The sequence below is a fragment of the Somniosus microcephalus genome, chromosome 5 (genome assembly GCF_052327205.1).
Source record: "Somniosus microcephalus isolate GS21.2 chromosome 5, FLI_Smic_1.0, whole genome shotgun sequence".
Classification (NCBI taxonomy): Eukaryota; Metazoa; Chordata; class Chondrichthyes; order Squaliformes; family Somniosidae; genus Somniosus; species Somniosus microcephalus.
In genome coordinates, this window is record NC_140991.1 from 279,552,440 (window position 1) to 279,573,563 (window position 21,124).

Genomic DNA, 21,124 nt, shown 5'->3' on the forward strand with positions numbered 1-21,124 from the left:
AAATAACTCAAATGAAACCTGTCTAGCAGAAAGTGTACCAACCCTGTCCTTTTGATTAAATGTGCAGCTGTGAAACTAATTCACCAATCCTATATTTTGTTTTGAATTCACCTTCCTCACATCCCACTTTAAAGACAAGTCCTGAGTACTCAATAGGAGCAGAGTATGTTATTGGAACAGGTTACATCACAGCTTCAGTTGTAGAGCAGAGGGACGTTGAATGCCATGGCAGTCTCTTGGGCACGGTTGGCAGTGCTGTTCTCTTCTGATGATTAGGAATCGTACACTTGGTAGGTAGATGGCTAAATAAAAGCCAAGGAGAAGATTTATTGACTTGGCTTGTATTCGGCTTCCTATCGAAATCCCAGAGCTCAGGTCAGGTTTCTAGTCCCAGTGGTTTTGCAATGAAATTGTCAGTTGTCAACAAGAGATTTTCTGTCAAAGATTTGCCAAGGGAGCAAACCGATGATGGTTTTCAATGCAGGAGACTGGGGAATGAAAGACGATATCTATTACTATTAAGAGAGGAAGTCGGTACTCTTGTTTTCAGTGAGACTAACTGGGGTGCACAGTAGCAATACTCAAACCGGTTGGATCCCAGGAGCAACCAGTAAGAGGTTACTTTGTGCTACAAACGTTAAATTTATTCACCAAAACACTTCACAGAGCTTATTTTTTCAAGCTCTCAGCAAGCAGAGAAAAATTGAACAAGGCTCACGTGCTTTAACACTTTAAAGGATAACATTTCCTTTTACAGAAATTAGGGCCCAATTCTCGAGGCACCAAATTCAGTGGGAGCAAAAGTTTTTAGAAGGTCTTGCAACACTTTCTAATTTTAGCCAATTATGTTAAAAGTAGTCCGACACATAAAAGGCAGTCGAGTTCACCTGTTAACCCTTTCAGCTCTGCTCACCCATTTAAAACAAGTACCGTTGGGATTTCCTTCACTGTCTTTTAGAAGTTCAGTTCTTAAAAGATGTGATTGACAGTTTAGAACTTTGTTTGAAGTTCTCTTGTTTTTTATTGTGCTCCTCACCTAACTGAATCGGTTTTCTCTGGTGTATTATTTGCTGTTAATGGTTTTGCAAAACTCCTAGCTGTGGCTCAGTAGTAGCACTCTTGCCTCTGAGTCAGGTGGTTGTGACTTCAAGCCCCACTCCAGAGACTTGAGCACAAAACCTAGGCTGACACTCCAGTGCAGTGCTGAGGGGGTGCTGCACTGTCGGAGGTGCCGTCATTCGGATGAGACGTTAAACGTCTGCTCTCTCAGGTGGATGGAAAAGATCCCACAGCACTATTTCGAAGAAGAGCAGGGAAGTTCTCCCCGGTGTCCTGGCCAATATTTATCCCTCAATCAACATCACTAAAACAGATTATCTGGTCATTATCACATTGTTGTTTGTGGGACCTTGCTGTGCTCAAATTGGCTGCTGCATTTCCTACATTACAACAGTGACTTCAGTTCAGAAGTACTTCATTGGCTGTAAAGCGCATTGGGACGTCCTGAGGTTGTGAAAGGCGCTATATAAATGCAAGTTCTTTTTTTCTCTTGAAGATGCTTTTTCCCACAGCAGCAGTTTCATTCATTTACAAGCAGGGATCAGATTCAAATTCTGATAATGAGTTGGCCTTACTATGAAGCTAGCTCCCCTCTTCATTGTATGATAGATCATTGGTGCGCAGTGTTCCGGGCTCCATTTTTCGTCATGATCATTGCATTGGCCCTTTTCTTTCAACTTTGCCCAAAGTGTTTGCATTTGATTGGGCAGAATGTATCACCGTGGTTCAGTGGTAACACTCTTTCCTCTGAGCCAGGAGGTTGTGGGTTCAAGCCCCACACCAGGGACTTCAGCACATAATTCGATTTACTTTCCCAACGATTTTCTTTTCCGTTGACTTCAATGGATAAGAAAGTCGGGCGGGGTGTAAAACCGGCTGCCGATTCGCTATTGCCCGTTCTGCGCTCCCACCCCAAGATGAATTTCTGCCCCAAATTATGCCGCAATCCTAAAAGGGTTTAAGCCGGTCAGACAGAGGGAATATTCTTCCAGTTTCAAGTGGGACCGACCTCTGTTTGTTTAAGGATGCGGGAAATATTTTGGAATAACGCGGTGCTCTCTCATTTTCAGCGAGTGCCCCAGCCTCTCCTCGAGAGATAATCAACTTAAAGGAGAGAAAGTCGGATTACGACACTACCGGAACCAACTCTGGCTACCATGGGAGTAAAGGAGAGCACATCTCCAGAAAAGATACTCTTCCAGGTGAGCAAACTGGAAACATCTTCACTAAATAAAAAGGGTTTGAAGGGGAATATCCCTCAGCGTTTACTCCCTCTTCCTTGCTGAAATTGGCGCCTTGTGTTTGGGAACAGTTCCACAGACCCCTTCCCTTCAGTTCTTTGCCCAAGTGATCATTCATATGTGAGCCAGGGTGGTCTTGGAAGGCTGTGCAGGGACATCACAGCTGAGCTGAATCCTGTCCTCAGCGGGACCTATTGTTTAGTCATCTGGAATAGGAGCCCTAGCTTCTATTCTCACCTCTCCCTACCCCAGGCCACTTATAGTGCCTCACTGTAAACCTGCCTGAGATTAGCTAATTTTGCAGCGCACAGGGGTAGAACCGAGGACTTCCCTGGACTGTACAGCTCAGTGGCCTACTGGGGGTGGGGTGCATTTACTCACCCAGCCATTTGGGGGTGAGGAGAGGTTTGACTTGCTCATCAGCCATGCGGGTCAATGTCAGTGTTAGGACATGCCTGAGTCTGTCAGATCTCTGCATATGATACATTATAATCATTCTATGCAGTATGAATAACATATCCGTGAATAAATGCGTGTGAAATTCCATTGTTAGCTCTTTTAACAAAGGCTTTAACAGCAACTTGCATTTATATAGTGTCTTTAATGTAGTAAGATGTCCCAAGGTGCTTCACAGGAGTGTAATCAGACAAAATTTGACATCAAGCCACATAAGGAGCCATTCGGACAGGTTGGTCAGAGGTAGGTTTTAAGGAGAGTCTTAAAGGAGGGGAGAGAGGCGGATAGTTTGAGGGAGGGAATTCCAGATCTTAGGGCCTAGATGGCTGCCAATGGTGGGGCGGAGGACGTGGCAGATGCCCTATAGGCCAGAATTGGAGGAATGCAAAGTTCTCAGAGGGATAAATCTTTGGTCAATGGTGGTGCCCAACCTCAGAGTCTGATCCTGCAGCATTTGCCTTACACTATAAATAAGTCGAACTGTATTACATAAATTATGAGTAGAACCTTTGAACAGCGGACATTTATGTATGAACATTCTATCACCCATCTCCATCCTTGCCTCCGCTCATCAGCTGTGAAACCCTCTTCCATGCCTTTGTTACCTCCAGAAGCGACGATTCCAATGCCCTCCTGGCATGCCTTCTACCCTCCACAAACTTCAGCTCATCCCAAACTCTGCTGCCTGTATCCTAACTTGCACCAAGTCCCATTCACCCATTACTCCTGTGCTCACTGACCTACATTTGGTGCTGGTCCATCAACACCTCAGTTTTCAAATTCTCTTCCTTGTGTTCAAATTCCTCCAAGGCCCTTCCCCTCTCTATCTTTGTAAGCTCCTCCAGCCCGACAACCCTCCGAGATATCTGCACTCCTCCAATTCTGGCTACTTGCGCATCGCTGATTTTTATTGCTCCACCATTGGCAGACGTGCCTTCAGCTGCCTGGGCCCTACGCTCTGGACTTCCCTTCCTAAGCCTCTCCACCTCTCTACATCTCTCTCATCCTTTAAGTCGCTCCTTAAAACCTACCTCTTTGACCAAGCTTTTGGTCATCTGTCCTAATGTCTCCTTATGTGGTTCAGTGTCACTAACTTGATTGAGTTTTTTGATGAGGTAACAGAGAGAGTTGATGAGGGCAATGGGGTTGATGTGAAATTTAACGCAGAAAAGTGCAAATTGATACATTTTGGTAGGAAGAACGAGGAGAGGCAATATAAACTAAAAGAGTACAATCCTAAAGTGGGTGCATGAACAGAGAGACCTGGGGGTATATGTGCATTGACGGTGGCAGGGCAGGTTGAGAAAGCGATTAAAATAGCATAAGGGATCCTGGGCTTCATAAATAGAGGCATAGGGCTGGATTTTCCAAGCCCTGAGGAGGCGGGACAGCACGTAAAATCGGAGAAAGTGGGGGCGGATGGCAAACCCACCCCCATCCCACCTCCGTGCCCTTTTGCCAGGAGGCGGGAAGATGTGCAGCTTCGGGTCCCGTCTCCTGGAGGCAGGAAAGGCTTTTAATCCTTTTAACTGCCTGTTAACAGGTAGTTAACAGGCAGAAAAAGGGATTAGTGCCATTTTACCTTCACAAGGCTTCCCGACCTCGGAGAACCCTGCCGGGTTGGAGGAGACGTGGAGGAGGTCTGCGGCAGTCGGAGGCACCTGGAAGTAAGGTGTAGAGGTGAGTGATGGGTGCAAGTGTGGAGTGGTAAGTGTGCAAGGCGAGTGATAAGTTTAAAAAAGTGTTCACTTACCTTTTTTTACTTCTATAGCCTTTAGCCATGCTGGATCGGGAGAGTGGACATCCACGTTGTCAATTTCAGGTAATGGCTGATGGATCCTCCGATCCATCGGACATCTGAAATTTACTTTTTTCACAATGTTTTTTCGGTCCTCACCACAAAAACTAATCAAACTCAAGAGAATGTCAGTGTTTGACAGCTTCACAGAGCTGTCAAATGCTGTAATTTCTTCTTTCAAGAAGTCTTGACAGATAGCACGTCTGACGTTGACGTGATCTGTCAGTGACTTCTTCCCTAATTGGCCTGCTGAGCCCGCAGGGCGGGCTTAACAAGGTCAATTAGGGGAAAATCCCTCTGAATGGTCAGGCGAGGATGGAGGTGGGACATTTACACGACAAGCAGCAGTCCCACCTCCATTCACAAAATCCAGCCCATAGAACACAAAAACAAGGAAATTATGATGAACCTTTATAAAACACTGGTTCGGCCTCAACTGGAGTACTGTGTCCAATTCTGGGCACCACACTTTAGAAAGGGTGTGTAGGCCTTAGAGAGAGTGCAGAAAAGATTTACAAGAATGGTTCCAAGGATGAGGGACTTCAGTTACGTGGATAGACTGCAGAAGCTGGGGTTGTTCTCCTTAGAGCAGAGACGGCTGAGAGGAGATTTGATAGAGGTGTTCAAAATCATGAGGGGTCTAGACAGAGTAGATCGAGAGAAACTGTTCCCATTGGTGGAAGGGTCGAGAACAAGAGGACACATTGATTGGCAGAAGAACCAAAGGTGACATGAGGAAAAACTTCTTTACGCAGTGAGTGGTTAGGATCTGGAATTCACTGCCTGAAAGGGTGGTTGAGGCAGATTCAATTGTGGCTTTCAAAAGGGAATTGAGTAAGTAGCTGAAGGAAAAAAATTTGCAGGGCTACGGGGAAAGGGCGGGTGGGGTGGGACTAGCTGAAGTGCTCTTGCAGAGAGCTGGCACAGGCTCAACGGGCCGAATGGCCTCCTTCTGTGCTGTAACCATTCTATGATTCTTTGATTTGTTTAATAACGCTCATGTGAAGCACCTTGTGACGTTTTACTACGTTAAAGGCGCTATATAAATCTTAAGTTCTTGTTGTTTAACATGCTTGTCTGACATTCCTGACACAGAAAGCACTTGTACATGAAGCTCAAATCGATTCAACTCCTGTCACCACACACTTACATCTTCAGATTAAAGTTGCACAGCGAATATTACCATTGAGAGTAGCGACATCAGCAAACATGGTAATATTTGCCCCATATTCTTCTGCAGCACTGGTAGAATTCAGCGGGAACAGTACGTCATGTGTTTGGAATTCTAGATTTGGCCTCCCTCGGTTTATACAGTATATATTGGACAGCCCACAGTCGGCCTGTTCTTTGGATTTTGATTTTTTCGCATAGGGCAAGATCATTATATAAAATGTAAAGTAAATTCTGAGAAGTCATGAGGCTTTTTGAGAAAATGTACAAGTTCCCTGCTGTTCGGATCCATTTTGGGAGTGGGAGCAATTTGAACTGATGAATTCAGATGACCAGCTTTAAAGTATGTTACCTTAAGAGTGTGTGTTTTTATCTCTATAGTGTATTGGTACCCATATATTAACTATGCCTAGCGAGAATAAGGAAAGGGTTTCCAACTTGAGTTTCTGTAAGACTAACTCACCAGCTGCTCTGTGGTACAGTATTTCCCTTTCAGATTCATTGGAATACATCATTGTTTTAATCTTGTTTCAGTTTCTCACTGTCTTTAAACACAAGCTTTATTGGTCCGTTACAAATTTTGACACACTGTGCTTCAAATGTTAAGAAATGATTTGCAGCGACACCTGGCAACTTTCTGATGTACTTGTGCACCTTTTCTTTCTCACATTATTCTGGCTCAAGATCCTGCTTTGGAAACACCAATTAACCTGTCTGTTATGGGCCACTTTGAGATCTCTCAGCTTGACAAGCTTGTAAGACAATGGGGGTGAAATCAGGCTCGGGCAGTAACACAAACCGGATGATAGCGAATCGGCAGCCCGTTTACTCCCCCACCCGATTATCCTTTCCGTTGAAGTTGATGAAAAAGAAAATGGCTGCCGATTCGCTATTGCCCGTTTTGTGTTACCCCTAAGGTGAATTTCACCCTCACTGTGCAAATATTCAGCCAATTCAAGGCCTTCAACAGGAGACTTTGAAACAATTTAAGAAAGCAAAACACAATTTCCTCCTCTGTTATATCTCCACCTCTTCTGCCTTCCAGTTTCCTTGCTCTGCTCTTTTATTCAGGAAGGCAAATGGTCTAGGCTGCGTCTGGCAGGTAAGTTAAGTCTCTCGGGCCAGTTACGCCACACGTTGCACCAATTTGACATGGAGGGTCGTGCAGAATCTGCAGTAAAACGTGGGCATATTTGACCCGGATGTAGTTCAACAGTGTGAGACCACCTTGAGGTCAACAGCTGCAGTCAATCCAGATAGAACTTTTTCAACTGACTTTTTAACTGTTAATTTCAATAAAGAGCCAACTATTTAGTCAGATTTCCACTGACGTTAAATACTTTTGATGTATACATAGATCATTTTTGACCTACTAGTTCAGGATGTGGAAAAGCCCATCAGATAATGAAGGCACGCAAAACAGGCTCAGTGCGTTTATCCAGTGAACAGAGGACCCATAACTGGCCAGGAAGGCCAGTCAGCCAAACCACAACCAGTCACCACCAGCTGAAGTGGGTGGAGGCCCTGGTTCCCCAGGATATGGGAGCTGGGACCAGCAGGAGAGGACAGGTCACCGGGGCAGCAATCAGAGCAGAGGAATCAGGAACAGGAGAGGAATTGGCAGTGGGAGGTGAAGCAGGAGCTAAAGAGACAGTAACAGGAGAAGAGTCATCAAGTTGGACAGTTGGCAGGGGAAATATTGGAAGTGGGGAGGAGAGGTAGTGAAGAGGGGAGAGGAGAGACAGTGGGGGGGGGAGAGGCAGTGGGGGGAGGGGAGAGGCAGTGGGGGGGGAGAGGCAGTGGGGGGGGAGAGGCAGTGGGGAGGGGAAAGGCAGTGGGGGGAGGGGAGAGGCAGTGGGGGGGGGAGAGGCAGTGGGGGGAGGGGAGAGGCAGTGGGGGGGAAGAGGCAGTGGGGGGGGGAGAGGCAGTGGGGAGGGGAGAGGCAGTGGGGGGGGGAGAGGCAGTGGGGGGGGAGAGGCAGTGGGGAGGGGAAAGGCAGTGGGGGGAGGGGAGAGGCAGTGGGGGGAGGGGAGAGGCAGTGGGGGGAGGGGAGAGGCAGTGGGGGGAGGGGAGAGGCAGTGGGGGGAGGGGAGAGGCAGTGGGGGGGGAGAGGCAGGGGAGGGGAGAGGCAGTGGGGGGAGGGGAGAGGCAGTGGGGGGAGGGGAGAGGCAGTGGGGGGAGGGGAGAGGCAGTGGGGGGAGGGGAGAGGCAGTGGGGGGGGGGAGAGGCAGTGGGGGGAGAGGCAATGGGGAGGGGAGAGGCAGTGGGGGGGGAGAGGCAGTGGGGAGAGGAGAGGCAGTGGGGAGAGGGGAGAGGCAGTGGGGGGAGGAGAGGCAGTGGGGAGAGGGGAGAGGCAGTGGGGGGAGGGGAGAGGCAGTGGGGAGGGGAGAGGCAGTGGGGGGAGGGGAGAGGAAGTGGGGGGGAGAGGCAGTGGGGGGAGGGGAGGCAGTGGGGAGGGGCGAGGCAGTGGGGAGAGGAGAGGCAGTGGGGGGGGGAGAGGCAGTGGGGAGGGGAGAGGCAGTGGGGAGGGGAGAGGCAGTGGGGGGAGAGGAGAGGCAGTGGGGGGGGGAGAGGCAGTGGGGGGGGAGAGGCAGGGGGAGGGGAGAGGCAGTGGGGGGAGGGGAGAGGGAGAGGGGAGAGGCAGTGGGGGGAGGGGAGAGGCAGGGGAGAGGCAGTGGGGAGGGGAGAGGCAGTGGGGAGAGGAGAGGCAGTGGGGGGAGGGGAGAGGCAGTAGGGAGGGGAGAGGCAGTAGGGAGGGGAGAGGCAGTGGGGAGAGGGGAGAGGCAGAGGGGAGAGGCAGTGGCGGGGGGGAGAGGCAGTGGGGGGGGAGAGGCAGTGGGGAGGGGAGAGGCAGTGGGGAGAGGAGAGGCAGTGGGGGGGGAGAGGCAGTGGGGAGAGGAGAGGCAGTGGGGGGGGAGAGGCAGTGGGGGGAGGGGAGAGGCAGTGGGGGGGGGAGAGGCAGTGGGGAGGGGAGAGGCAGTGGGGGGAGGGGAGAGGCAGTGGGGGGAGGGGAGAGGCAGTGGGGGGAGGGGAGAGGCAGGGGGGAGGGGAGAGGCAGTGGGGGGGAGAGGCAGTAGGGAGGGGAGAGGCAGTGGGGAGAGGGGAGAGGCAGTGGGGGGAGGGGAGAGGCAGTGGGGGGAGGGGAGAGGCAGTGGGGGGAGGGGAGAGGCAGTGGGGGGAGGGGAGAGGCAGTGGGGGGAGAGGAGAGGCAGTGGGGGGGGAGAGGCAGTGGGGAGGGGAGAGAGAGGGGAGAGGCAGTGGGGGGAGGGGAGAGGCAGTGGGGGGAGGGGAGAGGCAGGGGAGAGGCAGTGGGGAGGGGAGAGGCTGTGGGGAGGGGAGAGGCAGTGGGGGGAGGGGAGAGGCAGGGGGGAGGAGAGGCAGTGGGGGGGGAGAGGCAGTGCGGGGGGGAGAGGCGGGAGGGGAGAGGCAGTGGGGGGGAGAGGCAGTGGGGGGAGGGGAGAGGCCGTGGGGAGGGGAGAGGCAGTGGGGGGGGGGGAGAGGCAGTGGGGGGGGGAGAGGCAGTGGGGGGAGGGGAGAGGCAGTGGGGGGGGAGTGGCAGTAGGGAGGGGAGAGGCAGTGGGGAGAGGGGAGAGGCAGTGGGGAGGGGAGAGGCAGTGGGGGGCGGGGAGAGGCAGTGGGGGGAGGAGAGAGGCAGTGGGGGGAGGGGAGAGGCAGTGGGGAGAGGAGAGGCAGTGGGGGGGGAGAGGCAGTGGGGAGGGGAGAGAGAGGGGAGAGGCAGTGGGGGGAGGGGAGAGGCAGTGGGGGGAGGGGAGAGGCAGTGGGGAGGGGAGAGGCTGTGGGGAGGGGAGAGGCAGTGGGGGGAGGGGAGAGGCAGTGGGGGGGGAGAGGCAGTGCGGGGGGGAGAGGCGGGAGGGGAGAGGCAGTGGGGGGGAGAGGCAGTGGGGGGAGGGGAGAGGCCGTGGGGAGGGGAGAGGCAGTGGGGGGAGGGGAGAGGCAGGGGGAGGGCAGAGGCAGGGGGAGGGGAGAGGCAGTGGGGGGGAGGGGAGAGGCAGTGGGGGGGAGGGGAGAGGCAGTGGAGAGGGGAGAGGCAGTGAGGGGAGGGGAGAGGCAGTGGGGGGAGGAGAGAGGCAGTGGGGAGGGGAGAGGCAGTGGGGAGGGGAGCGGCAGTGGGGGGAGGGCAGCGACAGTGGGGGGCGGGGAGAGGCAGTGGGGGGAGGGGAGAGGCAGTGGGGGGAGGGGAGAGGCAGTGGGGGGGGGAGAGGCAGTGGGGAGGGGAGAGGCAGTGGGGAGGGGAGAGGCAGTGGGGGGAGGGGAGAGGCAGTGGGGGGAGGGGAGAGGCAGTGGGGGGAGGGGAGAGGCAGTGGGGGGGAGGGGAGCGGCAGTGGGGGGAGGGGAGAGGGGGAGGGGGGAGGCAATGGGGAGGGGAGAGGCAGTGGGGAGGAGAGGTAGTGGCAGAACCTGCAACTAGAGAGCCAGCTGGAGCGGGAGAGATGTGAAAATCAGGATTGGAGGAGGCACGTGAGGTACATTCAGTTTTTACTGTACAAGTTCTTGCTGTCGCTCCCATAAGGCTTCCATATTAATTAAGAACGTTACAGTAAAAGTTGAATGCACCTCATGTATCTTTCCCATTTCTGACAGCCCTCCAGCTGTTGACATGTCTGCTGCCTTCCCCACTCCAGCTGTTGATTCTCCTGCTGCCTTGCCCACTCCAGGAGACAGGAGCAGAAGCACAGCTGCAGGCCTCGGGTGTCTTCAACTGCGGGACTGTGCCATTGGCCTCGGAGCCTTCTGGCTGCTGTTGGAAAATGAGCTAGAAGGCCTCCAAGCCGAAAATCCATTAAGAAGCTTCAAGGGAACGGAAGTACTTACCTTTGCAGCCTCCCTTGCCTTGCTACCTGTCCCCTCTCAGATCCTCACCTGCAATTTTCTCTCCACACCATCCTGACTTGAACATGAATCACTGTTCCTCCATCGTCGCTGGGACAATATCCTGGAATTCCCTACCAAACACCGTTGTGGGAGCACCTTCACCGCATGGACTGCAGCAGTTCAAGAACACCCACCACCACCTTCCCAAGGCAACTAGGGCTAGGCAATAAATGCAGCCTTGACCTGTTACCCATATCCTGAGAACAAATACAAAAAAAAGTGCGGTTCTGCTGGCGTCCCTGAAAATGGCCCTCCTTCAGATGCAGTGAGATGGGAGGGCTGGGTAGGCCCTTTCCTGTTTCATTGCCATGGCTGCCCTTGGCCAGCTCCTGTTCTGGGCTCAGGCCCCGGAGCACCTATATGTAATGTAAAGGTGGCGGAGCCCCGGAGACTCAACGTAATGGGACTCCACCCTTATTTCCTCTGTTGTGCTCGGAAATTGAATGTTCCCCAGGTGCGTTGGAGAGCAGTGGCGGGACCATCGTTTTCAATGGGATTAGCTGCAATGGCATGCTGATTAACATGAGACCCCAGCTGGTAGATCATCAATGTATGGTCTCCTGGAATTCATTCTTTTTTGTGAGAAATCAAGGTAAAGGGCCTAGGTCTATAGTACAGAACATCACCAAAGTTGATCACGATGTGGTGTTTAAATGACATTGTGCATGGGGCTTAAGGGGCCCGGAGATTGCAGGAGTAAGCAAAGCTTCAGGGGGGATGTAAGGGTTTGGTTATGCTGAATGGTGAATTACATTTGTTTATGTAAGATAACTTAACCAGTGCCTATGTGACCTATTGTACGACAAGCCTTAGCATTACTTTCAACCATTTTAATTGTGTCTCTTTCTTCACTTGAACAGCTCAACTTTCTGTAGTAGCCGGATCAGGCTACAGGAATTCCTATGCTACTCCCGTTGAAGCTATCAAGCACAACCAGGTGTGTTACACTTTAGAGAACATCTGATTGATGTGTTTGACCTTCAGCAGCTGTCGCTGTATGATATTTGAGCCCAGCAGTGAATCACACCACCTTTCCTATATCTTAGTCTCACTTCAACACTTAAAGGGCTGCAGTTGCCATTAGAATAAAGTTTGGTGCTTTTTTTCTTGCTTTGTTTGGAGAAAAGATGAACCCTGTTAACCTTCTTGTCACAATGATATCGTGCACATGTGTTTCAAAATGATTTACATGGCATTTACAAACCAATAGAAAAAGCTAACACTACCAGACTTTTTTCTTTAAAGAGAACTCAGCCCCATTTAGAAAAGGGCAAATTTCACTCATTCATTCCCAAATACCAGGGGTGGGAGGCAAAATTCTGGGAGACCCACTCCGGCAGCAGAGCGGAACGCTTGTCCGACCATGGGGTAGGGCATGGGTGCCATCCCAAATCCCGGGGGTTGGGGATGATCAACATGGTCGCGTTACCAATTTTGTCTCAATAAAAGTTTTTAATTCACTAAAGCAGGGAACTAGTACAATGAAGCAAATAGACATGGGGCAGGCTTTCCTGTCCCAGCACCTGGCTGCATAGGATAGCAGGGGCACAGCACAGAGAGGAAAATTGGATGAGGAGGATCGCACGCCCGTGAGCAAGTGTGCTTGATTTCCCATCTGTGTGCTGTGCCCAGGCAATTACCATATGCCGGGGACTAGCATATGGGAATGGTAGGAAGAACGAGGAGAGGCAATATAAACTAAAGGGTACAATTCTAAAGGGGGTTAAGGAACAGAGAGACCTGGGGGTATATGTGCACAAATCATTGAAGGTGACAGGGCAGGTTGAGAAAGTGGTTATAAAAGCATACAGGCTTTATAAATAGAGGCATAGAGTACAAGAGCAAGGAAGTTATGATGAACCTTTATAAAACACTGGTTTGGCCACAACTGGAGTATTGTGTCCAATTCTGGGCACCACACTTTAGAAAGGATGTGACGGCCTTAGAGAGAGTGCAGAAAAGATTTACAAGAATGGTTCCAAGGATGAGGGACTTCAGTTACGTGGATAGACTGGAGAAGCTGGAGTTGTTCCCCTTAGAGCAGAGAAGGTTGAGAGGAGATTTAATAGAGGTGTTCAAAATCATGAGGGGTCTGGACAGAGTAGATCGAGAGATACTGTTCCCATTGGTGGAAGGGTCGAGAACCAGAGGACACAGATTTAAGGTGATTGGCAGAAGATCCAAAGGTGAGATGAGGAAAAACTTTTTTACGCAGCGAGTGGTTAGGATCTGGATTTCACTACCTGAAAGGGTGGTGGAGGCAGATTCAATTGTGGCTTTCAGAAGGGATTTAGATAAGCAGCTGAAGGGAAAAAAAATTGCAGGGCTACGGGGAAAGGGTGGGGGATTGCAGAGAGCCGGCATGGGCTTGATGGGCCGAATGGACTCCTACTGTGCTGTAACGATTCTATGACCGGAGCAGAAAAACCAGCCGCATGATGTTAGTCAACCTTCAAATGTACTGACCAAATTGAAGCCTATCTCCTGCTAGAGGTGTCATGCTCCTAAAACGTTCTTGTTTTCCTTAGTCGGAAAGAATGAATCATTTTTCTTTATAATTGGTGATATTTTGCCCATTTTTCCCTACTTCCTGAGCAACCACCCATGCCACTCATATTCCCTGGCCAAGTTTGAAGAGTGGTCTTTTATGCCACCCCAGGAGAGCTCCTGACATAAGCTCTATGCCACCTCAGGAAGCTGGCAAGTGGAATCTGGGTACTTCCTTATAGAGAAAGCATGATAACTAAAATGCCACTCATTCCAGTAACTGGTTATAGGAACAGGAGTAGGCCATTCATCTGTGTTCTCCGATTACTGACCCTCCTGCCAGTGGAAACAGTTTCTCCTGATTTACTCTATCAAAACCATCATAATTTTGAACACCTCTATTAAATCCCCGCTTAACCATCTCTGTTCTAAGGAGAACAATCCCAGTTTCTCCAGTCTCTCCACTGAAGAACATATTGTTTATATGTTCGTAGTGGGACCACGAACATATGAACAATGGCGGACAGGTAAAGACCCTCTGGTCCGTCCAGCCTGTCCCACATAATTGTGATACCTTGTGTCCCACAATATATACTCTCCACCCCACCTGAAACCATGTGATCTCCTGGGAGAGGCGAAAATCCAGATAAAAAACCCAGGCCAATTTGGGGAAAAATCTGGGAAATTCCTCTCCGACCCATCTAGGCGATCGAAACTAGTCCAGGAGATCACTCTGATCTTGAATTCCCTGCAGTATCTATTTTCTGTAAGAGGTGATCTCCGCCCCAGCCAAAAACAGGTCCAGCTCTCATTGATGGAATTCAGCGAATCAGCATCGATCGCACGAGGCGGCAGCCTGTTCCAGAGGGCCACTATTCTCTGGGAAAAGAACCACCTCCTGACATCTAACCTAAATCTGGCCTTACACAACTTAAAATTGTTACCCCTGGATCTCTCTAACCTATTTAATTGGAACAAACTGTCAACTGGAACACAACCTATTCCCTTCATTATCTTATAAACCTCAGTCAGATCACCTCTAATTCTACGCTTCTCTAAAGGGTAGAGTCCCAACCCTTTTAGCCCATCTTGATAACTAAGATGCTTTAACCTGGGAATTAGTCTAGTGGCCCTCCTCTGCACCCTTTCGAAAGCCGCAATATCAGCCACCATGTGAGGAAACCAAAACTGGACACAGTATTCCAAGTGCGGCCTAACCAATATTTAGTTGGAGGAAATTTCTGCTCATCCAGTAGTGTATGTCAGACAAGCAGTCAGACAATTTAGAGACAGTGGAGGGGTCGAGAGAGGTGGTGGTGAGGTAGAGCTGGGTGTTGTCAGCGTACACGTGGAAACTGACGCACTCGCCTAGTTCCGTTCTTATCTATCCAGTCGTAGCCAGAGAATTACCTGCAATGGCTCCTCCTCCCGCTCCCGCACCATTGCCTCTGGTATCCCCTGATGTGCCAAACAACTGCCCGAATCCGAAGTTAAAGCTTAAGACTGAAGCCTTTTATTAAATAAGAATCATGGCAGAGTTAACAGAGTCCATCATCGACCGAGCCCTTGGTAGAACATACCAGAAGAGGGGCGGGGCCAGGGAGGAGCATTAGTGGTTCCCCCTAGTGGAACATTCCAGACATTACAAGTGCAAGTACAAATATCAGAACACAGTTATTTCATCACATTCACCCCCTGCTATAGATTCAGTCTGTCAGGTGGTCTGATAATCCTCTGGGAACGACGTAACTCTTGCTGAGGCTCCTCCCGGAGTACTAACTCCGGTTCATTCGAATTCCCAGAATCATCAGTATTTTCCACACTGAGGGTTTGTGTCTCTGAAGGTCCAATACCACGATTGAAAACTACTCTCAGAGTCGAACTCTTTTCGAGCTCCAGCAGGTGCACGATCTTTAATAGAGACCGTATCCTCTCGCCCATCCGAATATTGAATATACGCATACTGGGGATTAGCATGGAGGAGTTGTACTTCCTCCACCAGTGGATCAGTCTTGTGGCCTCTCACATGTCTGCGCAACAACACAGGGCCCGTGGTCGTTAACCATGTGGGTAACGATACTCCATTAGTAGCTTTTCTTGGAAAACTAAACATCCTTTCATGAGGGGTGGCATTCGTCGCTGTACACAAAAGAGACCTTATGGAATGCAGCACGTCTGGCAGGACATCCTGCCAGCGAGAGGTCGGCAGGCCTCGTGACTTCAGAGACAGTACGATAGCCTTCCACACTGTCGCATTTTCTTTCTCGACCTGCCCATTACCACGAGGGTTATAGCTGGTAGTTCTACTCGTTGCAATCCCCTTCGATAGCAAAAACTGTCGTAATTCTTCGCTCATAAAGGAAGAACCCCTATCACTATGCATATAGTTAGGCATGCCGAACAAGGAAAACAGTTGGCAGAGGCATTTAATTACAACAGCACTAGTCACATCCGGACAGGGGATAACAAAAGGGAACCGAGAGTACTCGTCTATAATATTAAGAAAATAGACATTACGGTCGCTCGATGGAAGGGGACCTTTAAAATCGAGACTCAAATGCTCAAATGGTCGAGTTGCTTTAATAAGATGAGCTGGCTCGGACGGCTTATAGAAGCGGGGTTTGCATTCAGCACAAACATGACAGGTTCTGGTCATTGTCCGGACCTCAATAGAGTAGGGTAGATTGTGGGACTTAATGAAGTGGTTCATTCTGGTAACCCCAGGGTGGCAGAGTGCGTCGTGGAGACTTTGAAGCTTATCTGTACCTAGACTAGCACATACTCCTCGTGACAAAGCATCCGATGGCTCATTAAATACTCCAGGCCTGTACTGAATATCATAGTCATATGTTGACAGTTCTATTCGCCATCTTAAAATCTTATAATTTTTGATCTTGCCTCTCTGCTTAGTGTTGAACATAAAGGCCACAGATAGCTGGTCAGTAATGAGCGTAAAACATTGGCCAGCGAGATAATGTCTCCAATACCTGACTGCTTCAATAATTGCCTGTGCCTCCTTTTCCACTGAAGAATGTCGAACTTCTGGTCCTTGCAATGTACGAGAGAAGAAGGCTACTGGTCTACCAGCTTGGTTAAGAGTTGCTGCCAACGCAAAATCAGATGCATCACTTTCCACTTGAAATGGGATCTTCTCATCCACGGCACATACCACTGCCTTCTCAATGTCCCATTTGATATTAAGGAAAGCCTCCTGAGCTTCCGCCGATAGCGGAAAAGACGTCGACTTAATAAGAGGTCGGACTTTATCTGAGTAGCTAGCCACCCACTGGGCATAGTACGAGAAGAATCCCAGACACCTTCTTAAGGCTTTTACAGTGTGAGGTAAAGGTAATTCCTTAAGTGGGCGTAATCTTTCAGGGTCTGGCCCGATTACCCCATTCTCCACAACGCAATCAAGAATACACAAATGTGTAGTATTGAAGGTACACTTGTTTTCGTTGTAGGTCAGGTTTAACCTCTTTGCAGTCTCTAGGAACTTCGCGAGATTTTGATCATGCTCCCGTTGGTCACGCCCACAGATGGTAACATTGTCCAGGTACGGGAATGTTGCTTCCAACGCGTATTCATCCACCATACGATCCATCTCCCGTTGGAAGACGGATACCCCATTCGTCACTCCAAAGGGCACCCGAAGGAATTGGAACAGGCGCCCATTAGCTTCGAAGGCCGTATAAGGTCGGTCTTCTATATTGATGGGGAGTTGATGGTAGGCAGACTTTAAATCAATGGTGGAGAACACGCGGTACTGAGCTATCTGGTTCACCATCTCAGAAATACGAGGCAAAGGATAGGCGTCTAATTGGGTATACAAGTTTATAGTCTGGCTATAATCGACCACAAGTCTTTTCTTCTCATTAGTTTTAACCACCACCACCTGGGCACGCCACGGGCTACCACTGTGTTCGATGATTCCCTCCCGTTGAAGCCTTTCCACTTCCTCTTTTATAAATGTTTTATCTTCTGAACTATACTGTTGACTCTTAGTCGCTATAGGTCTACAATTAGGAGCAAGGTTCGCAAACAAAGAAGGCGGGCTTACGTTTAAAGTAGAAAGGCCGCAGACTGTGAGCGGAGGCTGGGATCCACCATACTTAAGGGTAACGCTCTCATGCTGACACTGGAAGTCCAAGCCTAATATTAAGTTCACACACAACTGAGGTAATATGAGGAGTTTAAAGTCCTTATACTCCGTATCCTTAACGGTCAATGTGACTTTACAATATCCAGTTACCTCCGAAGTAAGGGATTTGGACGCCATCACAATTTCACTTCGAGTAGGATACACCTTCAATGAACAGGAGTTAACAAGGTTGGGGTGTATAAAACTTTCAGTACTGCCACAGTCTATCAAACACCCAGTAGGACGACCATTAATCTTAATGTCCATCATAGATTTTGACAAGGAACACGGTATGGTCTGGTCAACCGTAGCCGAGGCTAGAGTAAAACGATAGGCAGCAACAGAGAAGACATCGGGTACAGGATTACCCTTACACACTTTACTAAAATGTCCCCGTTTCTTACATTTAAAACAGGTAGCCTCTCTGGCTGGGCAACTTTGCCTGGGGTGTTTAGATTGGCCACAAAAATAACACTTAGACCCATGGGGCACAGCCGCAACAATAGGATTAAGTGGGGGCTCCATTGGTGTTATGGATGCCTCCATACTCGGAACACACGAGGCTGAGAGAGATGCATGGGCTGATGCATACACTTCTGAATTCTTCTGGGCTACATCTAACGATCGAGCAGCAGCGACAACCGTTTTTAAAACTAACGAGTCGTTCTCGAGGAGTCTCTGTCTAATATAATTAGATCGGAGGCCAGATGTGAAAGAATCGCGGATGGCTTCTTCCTGATACACTATGGCAGAGACAGCCTTGTAGTTGCAACCCTTAGCCAAAGCCTTAAGGTCCTGCAGGAAATCGTCCAGAGATTCCTCGGGTAATTGCCTGCGAGTAGACAGGAGATACCTGGCGTATACTTCGTTAACCGACTTAAGGTACTGGGCTTTAAGAGCTGCGAGGGCCTCTTCATATGTAGTAATATCTTCAATTATAGAGTAAGTTTGATGACTTACCAAGTTGGTTAGAAGACCCAACTTGTTAACCGTCGGATCGGTCGATGATGCGATGAAGTGTTCAAAACATCGGAGCCAATGCGTAAATTTCTTCGACGCATCTGCCGAATGGGGATCGATATCCAGACGCTCTGGTTTCAAAAATCGATCCATCTTCCAAAAGTTGTTATTTAATAAAATTGATGTGCCAAATAACTGCCTGAATCCGAAGTTAAAGCTTAAGACTGAAGCCTTTTATTAAATAAGAATCATGGCAGAGTTAACAGAGTCCATCATCGACCGAGCCCTTGGTAGAACATACCAGAAGAGGGGCGGGGCCAGGGAGGAGCATTAGTGGTTCCCCCTAGTGGAACATTCCAGACATTACAAGTGCAAGTACAAATATCAGAACACAGTTATTTCATCACATCCCCCAAGGATCTATCCTTGGCTCCCTCCTATTTCCCATTTACATGCTGCCCCTCAGCGGCATCATCCAAAAACACAACATCAGTTTCCACACTGATGACATCCAGCTCTACCTCACCACCACTTCTCTCAACCCCTCCACTGTCCCTAAATTGTCTGACAGCCTGTCTGACATCCAGTACTGGATGAGCAGAAATTTCCTCCAACTAAATATTGGGAAGACCGAAGCCATTGTCTTCGGTCCCCGTCACAAACTCCGTTCCCTAGCCACTGACTCCATCCCTCTCCCTGGCAACTGTCTGAGGCTGAGCAAGATCGTTCGTAACTTTTGTGTTGTATTTGACCACATATCCACGTCATCACTAAAACCGCCTACTTCCACCTCCAGTACATCACACAACTCCGCCTCTGCCTCAGCTCATCTGCTGCTGAAACCCTCATCCATGCCTTTGTTACCTCTAGACTTGACTATTGCAATGTACTTCTGGCCGGCTGCCCACCTTCCACCCTCCATAAACTTGAGTTCGTCCAAAATTCTGCTGCCCGTATCCTAATTCGCACCAAGTTCCATTCACCCATCACCTCTATGCTCGGTGACTTACATTGGCTCCCGGTTGAGCAAAGCCTCGTTATTAAAATTCGCATCCTTGTTTTCAAATCCCTCCATGGCCTCGCACCTCCCGATCACTGTAACTTCCTCCAGCCCTGCACTCCTCCAATTCTGGTCTTTTGCAATCCCCAATGTTAATCACTCCACCATCGGCAGCCGTGCCTTCAGCTGCCGAGGGCCTAAGCTCTGGAATTCCCTCCCTATACCTCTCCGTCTCTCTACCTCTCTTTCCCCATTTAAGACTCTCATTAAAACCTCTTTGACTAAGCTTTTGGGCACCTGTCCTAATATCTCCTTAGGTGTCAAATTTTTTTGATAACGCTCCTACGAAGTCCTTGGGACAATATGTTAAAGGCGCTATATATATACACAAGTTATTGTTGTTGTTAAAAGAAAACGAGAATCATGGCCTATTTCCTCTTCTCTATAGGTTTCATCACAACCTGCTGCACAGGAACCCAGTAGGAAAGACTATGACACCTATCAGCCCTATCAAAACTCTACAGGAAATTACGATGACTCTTTCTTTGAGGATCAAGTGCACAGTCGCCCAGCGGCCAGCGAATACAACATGCATCTCGGCCTGAAGTCAACAGGCAATTATGTCGATTTCTACTCTGCTGCCCGTCCCTATAGCGAGTTAAACTACGAGACGAGCCACTACCCGGCCTCACCCGACTCCTGGGTTTAAGCGGTTGACCTCTTGGGTCTGAGCAGAGGCGGCAGATACACAAGAAAAAAATAATAATACAAGACCCTGGGAACTGTGCATGTGCATGAATACCACAAGACATTTTTCAGCAAGTCTTAGTCTGTCAGTGGTCTGTTCCGTAGGACAGTCATCGGGTGAATCGTGGCAGCTGGTGGTCAGATGGATAAGTACTGAGAAAAATGCAAGTGACATTCAGCTCATATGAAGGAAATGGAAGATTTGCTCGCTGGAGGGGGAGGGGGGTGGGGGGAAGGAGTAAAATTCCTGTTGTGCATCCACAGAAGAGGGGTGGTGGGGGAAAAAAAACATTAAAAGCGTGCAAAGAAAATGGCATTGTGGGTAGGAATGAAAGTTGCTGATGGAAAGTGGTTGAAAGCGATAGGAGGGAAGTTGGAGAGGCCAGGTCAAAGGTCAAGCACAAGAACCTGAATGTGTTTACACTTGTTACGGGGACAGTCTGTCAACTCTTGAAAACAAACATTCTCATTTGATTGTGTGTCACAGCTTGTAGTTTGCAGTCGGGTTTTCTTCTGTACAGCAAGACCATTTCTCTCGCCGCCGCCTTGGGTTCTTTTTTCCGTTTTAATGCTTTGTTGTGAAGTATTGGATGTACATTACCGATCAATGAGAGCATTGTGTCCATTACAGCAATGCCAAAGTACTCCTTCCGTCTCTTGTTCTTAATACTGTTTTAATTACGGACAAAAAAAATGTTAAGCGAGTTTGACCAGATGTGTGAATTTCCGAGCTTTCTTTTTTTATGAAGTAACTAACTGAAGGAAGTATTTAGCAGTATTGTTTGTTCTGGTATGTGGATTTGTTTGTGTGGTCACTAACGGAAAACCCCATCAGTCGCTGATATTACGAGCATCATTCCACACGCTCATTTGATGAGACACTCTCTCTTTCACTGCCTAAAGTTTTAGATGTAGATATTTGAAGACAATTTTTCATTTATACCGGTTTTGTTTATGACGATACAGTGTTAACAGTAAATAAATGAAGTTGTCATCCATGTTTGTAAAAAAAAAATTGAGGAAAAAAAAAGAAAAAAAGTCTTTTTTTTCCATGTTTCTTTCTCTTGATACAAAGTCAACAATGGTTCCGATGTGCCATAAACTCTGTTCGTATTAATCCGCAGTATCCCTTTTCTGGCCTGAAGCACCTTGAACTTTCAACGGGGAAAAGG

At 49.1% G+C, this 21,124-nt stretch overlaps 1 protein-coding gene across 5 annotated transcripts in view; it reads left to right on the forward strand.

Moving 5' to 3' along the window:
- Positions 1 to 20,165, forward strand: part of LOC147117753 (catenin delta-2-like) — a 1,234,825-nt gene extending 1,214,660 nt beyond the window's left edge. For all 5 annotated transcript variants that reach the window (XM_085988992.1, XM_085988995.1, XM_085988993.1 and 2 more), the window contains 3 exons: positions 2,130 to 2,261; positions 11,478 to 11,554; positions 19,654 to 20,165. In XM_085988992.1, coding sequence (XP_085845118.1) covers positions 2,130 to 2,261; positions 11,478 to 11,554; positions 19,654 to 19,914 — 470 coding nt within the window. In that variant the 3' untranslated portion in view covers positions 19,915 to 20,165. The remainder of the gene's footprint in view (positions 1 to 2,129; positions 2,262 to 11,477; positions 11,555 to 19,653) is intronic.
- Positions 20,166 to 21,124: the final 959 nt, after the last annotated feature.